Source organism: Terrapene carolina, unplaced genomic scaffold (assembly GCF_002925995.2).
Source record: "Terrapene carolina triunguis isolate 2854851 unplaced genomic scaffold, T_m_triunguis-2.0 Scaffold137, whole genome shotgun sequence".
NCBI lineage: Eukaryota > Metazoa > Chordata > Testudines > Emydidae > Terrapene > Terrapene triunguis.
Genome location: NW_020664488.1, coordinates 87,249 through 100,121, shown reverse-complemented (window position 1 = coordinate 100,121; position 12,873 = coordinate 87,249). Strand labels below are relative to the sequence as shown.

Sequence of the window (12,873 nt, the reverse complement as noted above, 5' to 3'; positions counted from 1 at the left end):
GAGGGGAGGGCGGCCGGAGCCCTGGGAGGAGGGCGGCGAGCCCCGGCGGGGGCTCGGCTCTCCCCCCCACCCCGGCGGCCAGAGCGCCGGGGGCAGGGCTGCGAGCCCCGGCGGAGGCTCGGCTCGCCCCCCCACCCCGGTGGCCAGAGCGCCGGGGGCAGGGCCGCGAGCCCGGCTGTGGCCCTGCACTCCCCGGCGGCCAGAGCTCCGCGCCGCCCCCCTCCAGGTGCCGCCCCAAGCACCAGCTTGGGTGCCTGGTGCCTGGAGCCGGCCCTGGCTCAACGGGTAGTGATCAATGGCTTCATGTCTAGTGAGCAGCCGGTATCAAGCGGAGTGCCCCAAGGGTCGGTCCTGGGGCCAGTTTTGTTCAATATCTTCATTAATGATCTGGAGGATGGCGTGGACTGCACCCGCAGCTACTTTGCAGATGACACTAAACTGGGAGGAGTGGTAGATAGGCTGGAGGGTAGGGATAGGATACAGAGGGACCTAGACAAATTAGAGGACTGGGCCAAAAGAAACCTGATGAGGTTCAACAAGGACAAGTGCAGAGTCCTGCACTTAGGACGGAAGAATCCCATGCACTGCTACAGACTAGGGACCGAGTGGCTAGGCAGCAGGTCTGCAGAAAAGGACCTAGGGGTTACAGTGGACGAGAAGCTGGATATGAGTCAACAATGTGCCCTTGTTGCCAAGAAGGCTAATGGCATTTTGGGCTGTATAAGTAGGGGCATTGCCAGCAGATCGAAGGACGTGATCATTCCCCTCTATTCGACATTGATGAGGCCTCATCTGGAGTACTGTGTCCAGTTTTGGGCCCCACACTACAAGAAGGATGTGGGAAAATTGGAAAGAGTCCAGCAGATGGCAACAAAAATGATTAGGGGGCTGGAGCACATGACTTATGAGGAGAGACTGAGGGAACTGGGATTGTTTAGTCTGCAGAAGAGAAGAATGAGGGGGGATTTGATAGCTGCTTTCAACTACCTGGTAGTTGAAAGCAGCTATCAAAGGATGGATCTAGACCAGGGGTAGGCAACCTATGGCATGCGTGCCAAAGGCGGCATGCGAGCTGATTTTCAGTGGCACTCACACTGCCCGGGTCCTGGCCACCAGTCCAGGGGGCTCTGCATTTTAATTTAATTTTAAATGAAGCTTCTTAAACATTTTAAAAAATGTTTACTTTACATACAACAATAGTTTACATAGAACAATACTTATTTACTTTACATACAACAATAGTTTAGTTATATATTATAGACTTATAGAAAGAGACCTTCTAAAAATGTTAAAATGTATTACTGGCACGTGAATCCTTAAATTAGTGTGAATAAATGAAGACTCGGCACACCACTTCTGAAAGGTTGCTGACCCCTGATCTAGACTGTTCTCGGTGGTAGCAGATGACAGAACAAGGAGTAATGGTCTCAAGTTGCAGTGGGGGAGGTTTAGGTTGGTTATTAGGAAAAACCTTTTCACTAGGAGGGTGGTGAAGCACTGGAATGGGTTACCTAGGGAGGTGGTGGAATCTCCTTCCTTAGAGGTTTTTAAGGTCAGGCTTGACAAAGCCCTGGCTGGGATGATTTAGTTGGGGATTGGTCCTGCTTTGAGCAGGGGGTTGGACTAGATGATCTCCTGAGGTCCCTTCCAACTCTGATACTCTATGATTCTATGATAAGCTTAACCAGCTTGTTGGGGAGACAATGTTATTGGAAGATGAATGTCTCCATGTTGATTCTTTAAGTAAGCAGTCTGTGGCCTGGTCTACACTAGGCTTTTATGTCGAATTTAGCGCCGTTATATCGAATTAACCCTGCACCCGTCCACACCAGGAAGCCATTTAGTTCGACATAGAGCTCTCTTTAAATCGATTTCTGTAATCCTCCCCAACGAGAGGAGTAGCGCTAAATTCGACATGGCCATGTCGAATTAGGCTAGGTGTGGATGGAAATCGACGCTAATAGCTCCGGGAGCTATCCCACAGTGCACCACTCTGTTGACGCTCTGGACAGCAGTCCGAGCTCGGATGCTCTGACCAGCCACTCCCCCGGGAAAATTTGAATTCCTTTTCCTGTCTGGGCAGTTTGAAGCGCAGTTTCTGTTTGGACACCGTGGTGAGCTCAGCAGCAGTGGCAACGATGCAGAGCTCTCCAGCAGAGATGGCCGTGCAATCCAATAGAAAGAGGGCCCCAGCATGGACGGATCGGGAAGTCTTGGATCTCATCGCAGTGTGGGGCGATGAGTCCGTGCTTTCGGAGCTGCGCTCCAAAAGACGGAATGCAAAGATCTATGAGAAGATCTCTAAAGCCATGGCAGAGAGAGGCTACAGCCGGGATGCAACGCAGTGCCGCGTGAAAATCAAGGAGCTGAGACAAGGCTACCAGAAGACCAAAGAGGCAAACGGACGCTCTGGATCCCAGCCCCACACATCCCGTTTCTACGAGGCACTGCATTCCATCCTAGGTGCGGCCGCCACCACTACCCCACCAGTGACCGTGGACTCTGAGGATGGGATATTGTCCGCGACCGGTTCCTCAGCGGACGGGGAAGAGGAGGAAGGAGATGAGGAGGACGAGGCAGTAGACAGCGCTTACAACGCTGATTTGCCCGACAGCCAGGAGCTCTTCATCACCCTGACAGAGATCCCCTACCAACCCTCCCCAGCCGTTACCCCAGACACAGATTCAGGGGAAGGATCAAGCTGTAAGTGTTTTAAATATCTAAATATTTATTTACAACATAACTGGCGTATTTAAAATATTAACATTAGCTAAAGTGCTTTAAAACATGTAAACATTTATTTGCAACAAAACAGGAAGATTGAAAATATGAACAGTGGGTAAAGTGCTTCAAAACATGTAAACAGGAAAGTCAAACAAAAGGGGAATCAGTGCAAAGTGTATCATGATTTGTCTTTTTTTGGGCGCCTCAATATATAGTCCGAACCATTTTCAAAAAATTGCACAATGTCCGCTTCATGATTATAGTGCCCAAAACCCTGCAGTCATTTGTCCCTCCAAGGGCACCTAAGCCAGGAACTGGTCAATGTAACCGGGGATAGAGGCGAGATCCTCCGGGGAGAACTCCTCATACACCTCCTGCAGGTGTTTTTCCAGCCTCATCAGCAGGTTCCTGGGCAGGGAGAGCTTATTAGGCCCCCCGTGGTAGGACACGTTTCCCTGCCACAACGCCAGCAGGTACTCCGGGATCATGGCCTTGCACAGCAGTGCAGCAAATGGCCCCGGTTTCTGCAGGCTGTCCCGTAGCATCTTCTCCTTCTGGCTCTCGGAGACCTTCAGGAGGGTGATGTCAGGCATGACTCCCTGCTGTGAATTAGGTAGGGGAAAGTTAGTATTGGGACTGCTTGCTCGTCCCTTTACAGAACTGCAACCGCCGGTTTACAGCCACGCGGTTTACAGCCGCGAGGGGGTGGGACAGGGCCAGAGTTCATGCTTGCAGGATTGCTGCCAGCAGAGACTCGCATTGCTTTCTATGTGAAAGGAGGCCAGTGCCACTCTTAAAGTTTTAAGCGGCCACAAGTCTACGGCTTACCATGTTTGCCATCTAGACAAAGTCCGGTGTCCTGCCCTGCTCCTCAGCTCGCCACAGCAAGACCGCAGGCACTGTAGGCGAGGGCCGAAAATTCGACCTTGTCCTCAGTGCGCGTGTGATAGGTGCTCTGCATGGTCTTGTTCACGGAGCAAGACTATGTTCTCTGTTCACAGATACATTGCTCTGTCTCAGGAATTCACTCCCTTTTTCCAATTCCCACAGCCACATCTGCCCAGAGGCTAGCGCACATTAGGAGGAGGAAGAAGAGGACACGGGAAGACATGTTTGCTGAACTAATGGAATGCTCCCGAGCACAGGCAGCCCAGCAGACACAGTGGAGGGAGAACTTGTCCCAAATGCACCGGGCAAACATGGAACGGGAGGAGAGGTGGCGACAGGAGGACAGGCAGGCTACTCAAACGCTGCTTGGACTAATGAGGGAGCAAACGGACACGCTCCGCCGCCTTGTGGATGTTCTGCAGGACCGGAGGCAGGAGGACAGAGCCCCGCTGCAGTCTCTCTGTAACTGCCCTGCCCCGCCACCAAGTCCCATACCCCCCTCACCCAAAGTCCAAACACGGAGGGGTGGAAGGGGCCGTGAAAAATTTCACTCCACCCCTGCGGACTGCTCTACCACTAGAAGGCTCTCATTCCCCAAAATTTGAAAAGTCCTTTCCTACCCGCCTCACACAAGACCCCGTCCAAGTTTCACCCCCCCGTTCCATGTGCGGTTGTTAATAAAGAATACGTTTCTGTTCATTTCTGTTTCCATCCTCTTCTTTTGGAGGGGAGTCTGTCTGAAGGGGGGGGAAGGGGCTTGGTCATTGGACAGGACAGTCACCTTTAGCAGGGGGCAGGTGCAGCAGCAGGGCACATATACAGTGCAGTGACTAGTTATCCTGGTTAGTCTGGGAGGTGGTTTTCATGTTTTGTGTGGTGGGGGCGGTGGTGTTGCTCTCTGACTTGGTGGCGGGGGAGGGCAGTTACAGATCTTATGCAGCGGTCCTTACCCTGCATCACAGAGCCGCGCAGCAGGGGATCTGTAACCCTCCTCCCCCTGCAAGACAGTCACATAGCCGACATATACACGCAGTCCCGGCCAGGAGGGCTGGCAGGCTCCGTTGAAACAACCAGTCCACCACCGCGGAGCCTGTCATTCCTGGAGTTTAGAAGCATCATTTGCATCACAACCCTAAACCCGCCCCCCGCCACAGTCTGCGTCCCAGGTTTAAAACATTCCCGCGAAAACAGTAATAAAGACAACGGTGTCCATGAACAAAACAGAACAGATTTTATTTTTTGGGAAGGGGGCGAAGGGGGTATGTAAGTGGAGAGGATAGTCGACGGCAACTGGGTAAAGAAACGGGGGCAAGTTCTGCCTCTGTGTCCACAAACTTAAAAGTCACTGGGTACCCTGCTCAGCCTTGAAACTGGCTTTCAAAGCCTCCCGGATGCACAGCGCGTCCCGCTGGGCTCTTCTAATCGCCCGGCTGTCTGGCTGGGCGTAATCAGCAGCCAGGCTATTTGCCTCAACCTCCCACCCCGCCATAAAGGTCTCCCCCTTGCTCTCACACAGATTGTGGAGCACACAGCAAGCTGCAATAACGATGGGGATATTGGTTTCGCTGAGATCACAGCGAGTGAGTAAGCTTCTCCATCTCCCTTTGAGACGGCCAAAAGCACACTCCACCACCATTCTGCACTTGCTCAGCCGGTAGTTGAAGAGTTCTTTTTCTGTGTCCAGGGCGCCAGTATAGGGCTTCATGAGCCAGGGCATTAGCGGGTAGGCTGGGTCCCCGAGGATCACTGTAGGCATCTCCACATCCCCAACAGTTATCTTGTGGTCCGGGAAGTAAATACCTTCCTGCAGCCGTCTAAACAGACCAGAGTTCCTGAACACGCGAGCGTCATGAACCTTGCCCGGCCATCCGACGTAGATGTTTGTAAACCGTCCCCGATGGTCCACCAGTGCTTGCAGCACCATTGAAAAGTAGCCCTTTCTATTGATGTACTGGCTGGCCTGGTGGCCCGGTCCCAGGATAGGGATGTGAGTCCCATCTATAGCCCCACCGCAGTTTGGGAATCCCATCGCGGCGAAGCCATCTATGATGGCCTGCGCGTTTCCCAGAGTCACTACCTTTGACAGCAGTACCTTGACGATTGCCTTGGCTACTTGCATGACAACAACCCCCACGGTAGATTTGCCCACGCCAAAGTGGTTCGCGACTGACCGGTAGCTGTCCGGCGTTGCAAGCTTCCAGAGGGCTATGGCCACTCGCTTCTGGACAGTCAGGGCTGCTCGCATGCGGGTGTCCTTGCGCTTCAGGGCAGGGGACAGCAAGTCACAAAGTTCCAGGAAAGTCCCCTTCCGCATGCGAAAGTTTCGCAGCCACTGGGATTCATCCCAGACCTGAAGCACTATGCGGTCCCACCAGTCCGTGCTTGTTTCCCGGGCCCAGAATCGCCGTTCAACAAAATCCACATGCCCCATTGCCACCGTGATGTCCTGGGCGCTGGGGCTCGTGGTTTCTGACAGCTCTGTGCTACTCTCCGACTTCAGGCCCTCACGGCGGTGCCGTAGCCTCCTCGCCTGATTTCTCTGCATCTGCCTGTGGGAAAGGTGTATGATAAGGTGCGAGGCGTTGAGAACGGCCACAACTGCAGCGATGGTCGCAGCGGGATCCATGATCGCAGTGCTGTGGCGTCCGCGCTGTCACTGATCAAAAAGTGCGCGAACTGATTTCCCGCCGGCGCTTTCAGGGAGGGAGGCAGGGCGGTAGTGACTGACGGATGACGACAGTTACCCAAAAGCACCCTCGCCACATTTTTTTACCCAGAAGGCATTGGGGGCTCGACCCAGAATTCCAATGGGCAGCGGGGACTGCGGGAACTGTGGGATAGCTGCCCACAGTGCACTGCTTCCAATGTCGACGCTTTCCCTGGTAGTGTGGACTGACAAAGTCGAATTACTGTCCTTAGTGTAGACACACACGTTCGACTTTCTAATATCGATTGCACATATTCGATTTAACTAAAATCGAACTACTCTCGTAGTGTAGACATACCCTGTGACTCAGGTACTGTGGAAAGATCGGATTACTGTTTTTTCAGAGCAGAACAGCCTTATAACTAAACCCACAAGGATGCCGGAAGAGCAGATTGTAGTAGCACCCATTGTAAATGACCTTCAGATAGAGTGGCCGGTTAACACCTCTACAGTCCTAGGACAAAAAGTGGGGGTTAATGGATTGCAGATTGTTATAGTAGACCATAAATGCAGTGTCTCTGTTGAAGTGATTGTTTTATTTTCACTCCTGGCTCTGCAGCAGTAGTAGTTACTCAGCCCCTGATTCTGCTTTCTTTTGAACTAATTTTCCACTGGTGTAACTTCAGACTGGTAACTCCAGAAGACAATAAACCGTACAAGAGCTGCTTGTTTTTTCTCTTGCAGTAGCATGGTTGATTTCATGGTGTTACGTCCTAGCTGGGCCCCCAGGAGAGAAGATGACTGCTGCTGCAGGATCCTGCATTGTGCTCCCTGGACTGGATCAGTTGCAGGGTGTTGGCCTCATCCAATGGAAATTTTCTGAGCAGTACCTTGTGACTTATCATGTCAATAACTCCAGTCTTCCTGACATTGTGGACCAAGACAGATTTCTTTTCCAGAAGTCAAATGGATCTCTCCAGATCTGTGGATTAAAAGTGAATGACAGTGGGATCTATACCCTAATAATAAACATGAAGAAGCAAAATGACAGATCCATCCAACTAGAAGTTGTTGGTAAGTCAGAGAAAATGATAATAAAATGGCACTTCTATTATTGGTCTCATCTGAACTCTATTTTAGTGTGTATAGACAGTACCTTTCAGAATCAGTGCCCTGCAAGAACTCGGCCTCTTGTTAGTGCTCTACTTCAGTACTGGCTAGACTGAAAAACATTCCTGGCAGAATATTGTTGTCTCTTGAAATTCACTGAGGAATGGTACCATAAAGCTGCAGTTACTTTAGGAGTTTTCACTTGCACCAGCAGTAGAACAGCTTCCCTTTTAAAAAAAAGTTAAAATTGTTCAATTTTCTAAAAGTTTGACGTTCAGCGGGATTCTCCATTTGACTTTCAGTGAGACCAAGGATGTGTCTACCCTACAGTCGGGGTGTGTGACTGCAGCATGTGTAGATCTACAATAGCTAGCTCAGATACTGCTAGCAGTGAAGCTGACTTCAGCGTGGGTTATACAAACCTACTTGGGTAACTACTCAGGTGGCTTGCCTGCACTGAAGCCCATGCTGCTATAGTTTCCCTGCTATCAGTAGGTTACATCTACATGTGCTGCAGTTTTACACCCAATTGCAGTGTAGACATACCCTTAGAATTGCCAAATCACTTAGGCACTTTTAAGATTTTTACCCAAAATCTTAATTGTAAAACTCATGCTGATCCTAATCCAAATCCCACTGTAGTTAATGGTAAGACATCCATTGATTTAAAGGGGGAAGCGAATGAAGTCTTATCAGCAGGGCAGTGAAATAATTGCTTCTTTTCATCTAGAGCCCGTGTCCCAGCCGGAACTCTGGATCAACTTGTCCTTGATCGGCCTTACCACTGAGCTGGTGTGCAACACCTCAGTTGAGAAAGTGGCTAAATATCAGTGGAAGAAGGATGGGAAGCCCCTCCCTATAGAAAGCCATTACCAGCTCTCTCAGAATAACAGTGTGTTACTTATATTAAACACCACCTGGTCTGACAAAGGCTCCTATAGTTGTAATGTCAGCAATGAGGTCAGCTGGCATGAAATTTCCCTGGAGCTGTCCATTCAACGTAAGTTCCTGTCTCATTGTTGCATTTTTAGTATGTTCTGTCTGTCTTTTAGGATTTATTTAATGTATCTTGCACTATTTACAGTGGAACAAATGGATTTCACCATCAACAAGTCAAGTAGATTAGATTAGAACTACCATGACATGAATTACATTCCCAGGCAGACCTGTGCCATTTGCTTTCATAGTTGTACCATTAAGGACAAAATGATTATGTAAGTATAACCCTCTTGTTGCTGCCACTGGCACCTAGAATGGCTAGGTTCAGTCTAGCTTCTAAAATAAATAAAACCATGGCTCAAGCCCCTAGCCAGGGCTGGATTCCTACTTCCAGCAATAGGACACTAAAGTGTAACCTCCCTGGTCACCTTTGCAGTTGGCTCTTCCCTACTTGCAATAGAGTCCTGTGATATATGGAACCACCTCACTCATGGTCCAAATTATACACCCGAAGGGGTGGGGGTGCTTTCCTCTCTGGACTGGAGAAGACGGGTGGTGGTAAATGTTTAGGAATGTTCTTAAGGCTGCTAAGTTGTTACGACTGCTCAGTGCTGCTGTTCTTGGAGCTCCACCAGCAGAGGACGCAGCTTGCTGATTCAGCAGACCTCAGTGTTGTTCATAAGAAAGACCACAGGCTTGGTTCAGTGACAAAGGCGCTCAGTCAGGTTCACAGTGCCCCATAGGAGCTACAGGTAAACTAACACCATATATGCCCCCGACAATGGTACCCACTCAGTCAGCTCACCAGGATGCTGTCTCTTTGGCTGGGCAAAGATGCCCCTCCTATGACTTCTCCTTTTATACAGTGATACAAACAAGTTATGTATTATACTCCAGATGGTGTTAGTTAACACCCTTATCCTTGTACCCACTAGTGTGAACAAAACATCCCTTATGCTGTTATCCCCGCCTTACCGTATAAGGGATCGGTGTATTCTTGTACCATCTCTTAGGAATGTGTTTACATAGTTACTTGAGAGATCTGTGGGTTTTTTGGTACCATCCTCTGCACTCAGGAATATGCTTGCTTGGTGTTAACTAATACCGAGCATGGTAATGTTTTGCCAAGGCGAGGCCTGCTCTGGTTCATGGTGCTAGTTATGCCGAGGGCTCCAGCAAGGCCTACAACAGGCAGAAGTCAGCACCGCAGGTTCTACTGAGATTTGCAGCTATATGGTTCTGTTGTGTGTGACAGGCCTGTGTCTGGTCAGGCCTGTGCTGCTGCTGCAAGTCCAGCCTACTCCAAGACTGCAGAATTCCCAGGTGAGGAATCCAGAATAACAAAACCCGTGGTCGGAGTCCTTGCTCCCTGGGATAGAGCTCCTGCTGTCTAGGACAGAGCCCTCTCCCTTCTCCTTGGTGAACTTGAATCCCATTCCCAAATCGGAGTCTACTCTCTGTAAATTCATGATGACCCACTTACTCCAGGGAATATTATGTGCAATTCTTAAGCCCTTTCCTGAGTACAGTCAAGCAACAATCTATTATCACTTATACCATCAGAACATACAGATACAATTAAATGTAAATAAGACTGGCCAATGCTGGTTTTTCCTGTATAGAGGGAGCAGAGAGTTCTCTCTCTGCCTCTCTGCTCTGGGGTTGACATATGGAAAAGCTGATTTCTCCCCCTTCCCCCCCTTTTAACCAAAACTTTACTGGGGATATTGTGAGACAGTTACAAGTCCCATATTAGACATTGCAACTTTGTATTTACAAAACTGTAAATTAGGAGAAAAACACTGCCTCTCTCATATAGTCATCCCCATATACTTCCTCTCTCCTATAACCATTCCAGTTTTTTCAGTCCTTCCCTCCCCTGGATTACTGTGTTCTAGTAATCCTATCTCAAAACAGCTATGGCTGAATGAGGGGGCTCAGAGAGGTTTATAAAAACTGTTGCTGCAGCTTTAATTGCTGTGCAGTTAGGCGCTGCCCCCTGTAGTGGCATGAAATTTTCAGTATTGTTTTCTATCCCATTCCTTACCCATAGTGAGAGTTTGTTTGCTCTTCTGCCTTGACAGCGAGCAGAGATTCTCATTGAGCTTCTCTTTGATACATCTGTCTGAGCCTCTTTTCAATGTTCTGAATGCCACAAATGATGGGGTGAGAGGATACTTAGGTTATAACCTCTTTGGGACAGGGCCTGTCTTTCTCTTCTGTGTTTGAATAGTGCCTAGCACTACTGCAATATAAATAATAAGGATAATTCTTTGGTCCCACTCCTGAAAACACTTGTGAGTAGTTACTTGTGTTCGCTGACCCACTTGAATTTGATGGTATGTTGTATCATGTAAGTATCACTCACCTGATTTGAGCATTTGCAGAATCAGACCTATGAACTTAACATTTATTTTCCTTCTCCTTCTGGTACTTATGCCCACTTAAATCTTGAGTCCTGTAATGCCCTGGCATGCACTCTGCTGGCGATGTCCCACTGATTCTGAAACCCCATTGCATGCCTAGGCTGGCCTAGAGTGATAGTGCAAGTTCCATTTAAAAATATTTCATGGGTTTCTAAAGTAATAAAAATAAGAGTATTTTAAATAGCGATCTGTTCCATAGTGTAGAAAGAGTGCCTGTCTTATCTCTGTAGCTCCACTCCATCCTCCTGTGAGATTCAGTGGTAGTTATGACTTCATCACAGAGCGCATTGAAATATTATATGAAGGAGGCACCAGAAAGTCTAGAGAAAAAGAGCGATCTTGTAGGTGAAGCCAGGTGAATAGTGAGCAAAGTTGTTCATAAACATTTTCATGAATTCAGAATAGCTTTTTTGTTTATCCAGGTTCATGCTCCTTTTTTGCCTATCCATAAAAATGCACATGGATAGGTGTTGAGTCACATGGGAGGGGGGAGGAGAGACTTTTAAAGGTCCACAAGGCAGTGTGACTTTCAGTGACAGTTGGGTGCCTGTGAGAGTTGGGGGCCTCTCATCCCCATTTATGCCTCTGAAAATCTCCCCTCCCAAATACTTATGGAATGGCTATCCTTTGTGGATAAAATTCATGAACGTGGCTGGGAAAAGCAGCTATGCTTGGGGAGGGTGCACGGTGTATGGATGGGTCAGCCAGCATAAAATCTAGACACCACGTATGTCGCAGGTAGTCAAAATGAAACTGATGAGAGAGAGATAAGAGTAGGCTACGATGTCACAGGAAAAGACAATGTCCCAGCTGTGGTGATATGACCTCAGTCTATTGCCTTCTGGGGCCTGCTCCAACTCCTTGTGCCTCCCGACTCCAACTGCAGGGCCCAGCAATAGGATTTGGTGTGTGGCCCAGAACCTCTAAACAAGCAACTGATTAGTAGCATCACCCCTATAAAGGATAAAGAACCATGGCTAAAGGCATGAGAAACACTGATATGAGAGGTTTCAGAGTAGCAGCCGTGTTAGTCTGTATCCGCAAAAAGAACAGGAGTGCTTGTGGCACCTTAGAGACTAACAAATTTATTAGAGCATAAGCTTTCATGGGCTACAGCATATCTGAAGAAGTGGGCTGTAGCCCACGAAAGCTTATGCTCTAATAAATTTGTTAGTCTATAAGGTGCCACAAGTACTCCTGTTCTTTTTATTGATATGAGAGAGATTTAAAAATATATACAAAGGAATTTGTTAGAGGGGAAAAATGGATGCTTATAAATCTAAGTGTAAACTAAATCATGCCAAGCTTTTAATAGGAGAGGGGCCTGACCAAGACCCTACCAGCTATCTAGAGAGGAAAGCCCACGGAATTTAGTACGTGGCCCAGAACCCTAAATTGATGACTTATATGTGGCTCCACCCTTTGAAATGATAGAGAGTGGCAGCTAAAATGAGAACAGCTAAAATGAAAAAAAGAGAGAGAAGTTTTCAAATACTTGCTAAACTTTCTGTTAAGGAAGGGAGATTTATAAATCTAAATAAAAAGAACAGGAGTACTTGTGGCACCTTAGAGACTAACACATTTATTTGAGCATAAGCTTTCATGGGCTAAACCCCACTTCATCGGATGCATGCCATGGAAAATACGGTAGGAAGATATATACACAGAGACTATGAAACAATGGGTGTTACCATACACGCTAGAGTGATCAGTTAAGGTGAGCTATTACCAGTAGGAGAGAAAAAAATGTTTTGTAGTGGTAATCAAAATGGCCCATTTCCAGCAGTTGACAAGAAGGTGTGAGGAACAGTAGGGGGGAAGAATAAACATGGGGAAATAGTTTTACTTTGTGTAATGACCCATCCACTCCCAGTCTTTATTCAAGCCTAATTTAATGGTGTCCAATTTGCAAATTAATTCCAATTCAGCAGTCTCTCGTTGGAGTCTGTTTTTGAAGTTTTTTTGTTGTAATATTGTGACTTTTAGGTCTTTAATCAAGTGACCAGGGAGATTGAAGTGTTCTCCAACTGGTTTTTGAATGTTATAATTCTTGACGTCTGATTTGTGTTCATTTATTCTTTTATATAGAGATTGTCCGGTTTGGCCAATGTACATGGCAGAGGGGCATTGCTGGCACAT

The 12,873-nt window shown here is 48.1% G+C and overlaps 1 protein-coding gene across 1 annotated transcript in view; it reads left to right on the top strand.

Moving 5' to 3' along the window:
* The window catches only part of LOC112120756 (HEPACAM family member 2-like), a 17,048-nt gene extending 6,611 nt beyond the window's left edge, over nt 1-10,437 (top strand). Inside the window, exons 2-5 of the mRNA XM_029911942.1 lie at nt 7,004-7,333; nt 8,100-8,369; nt 9,564-9,631; nt 10,393-10,437. Of these exons, the coding sequence (XP_029767802.1) occupies nt 7,004-7,333; nt 8,100-8,369; nt 9,564-9,631; nt 10,393-10,437 (713 nt within the window). The remainder of the gene's footprint in view (nt 1-7,003; nt 7,334-8,099; nt 8,370-9,563; nt 9,632-10,392) is intronic.
* The last annotated feature ends 2,436 nt before the right edge of the window (nt 10,438-12,873 follow it).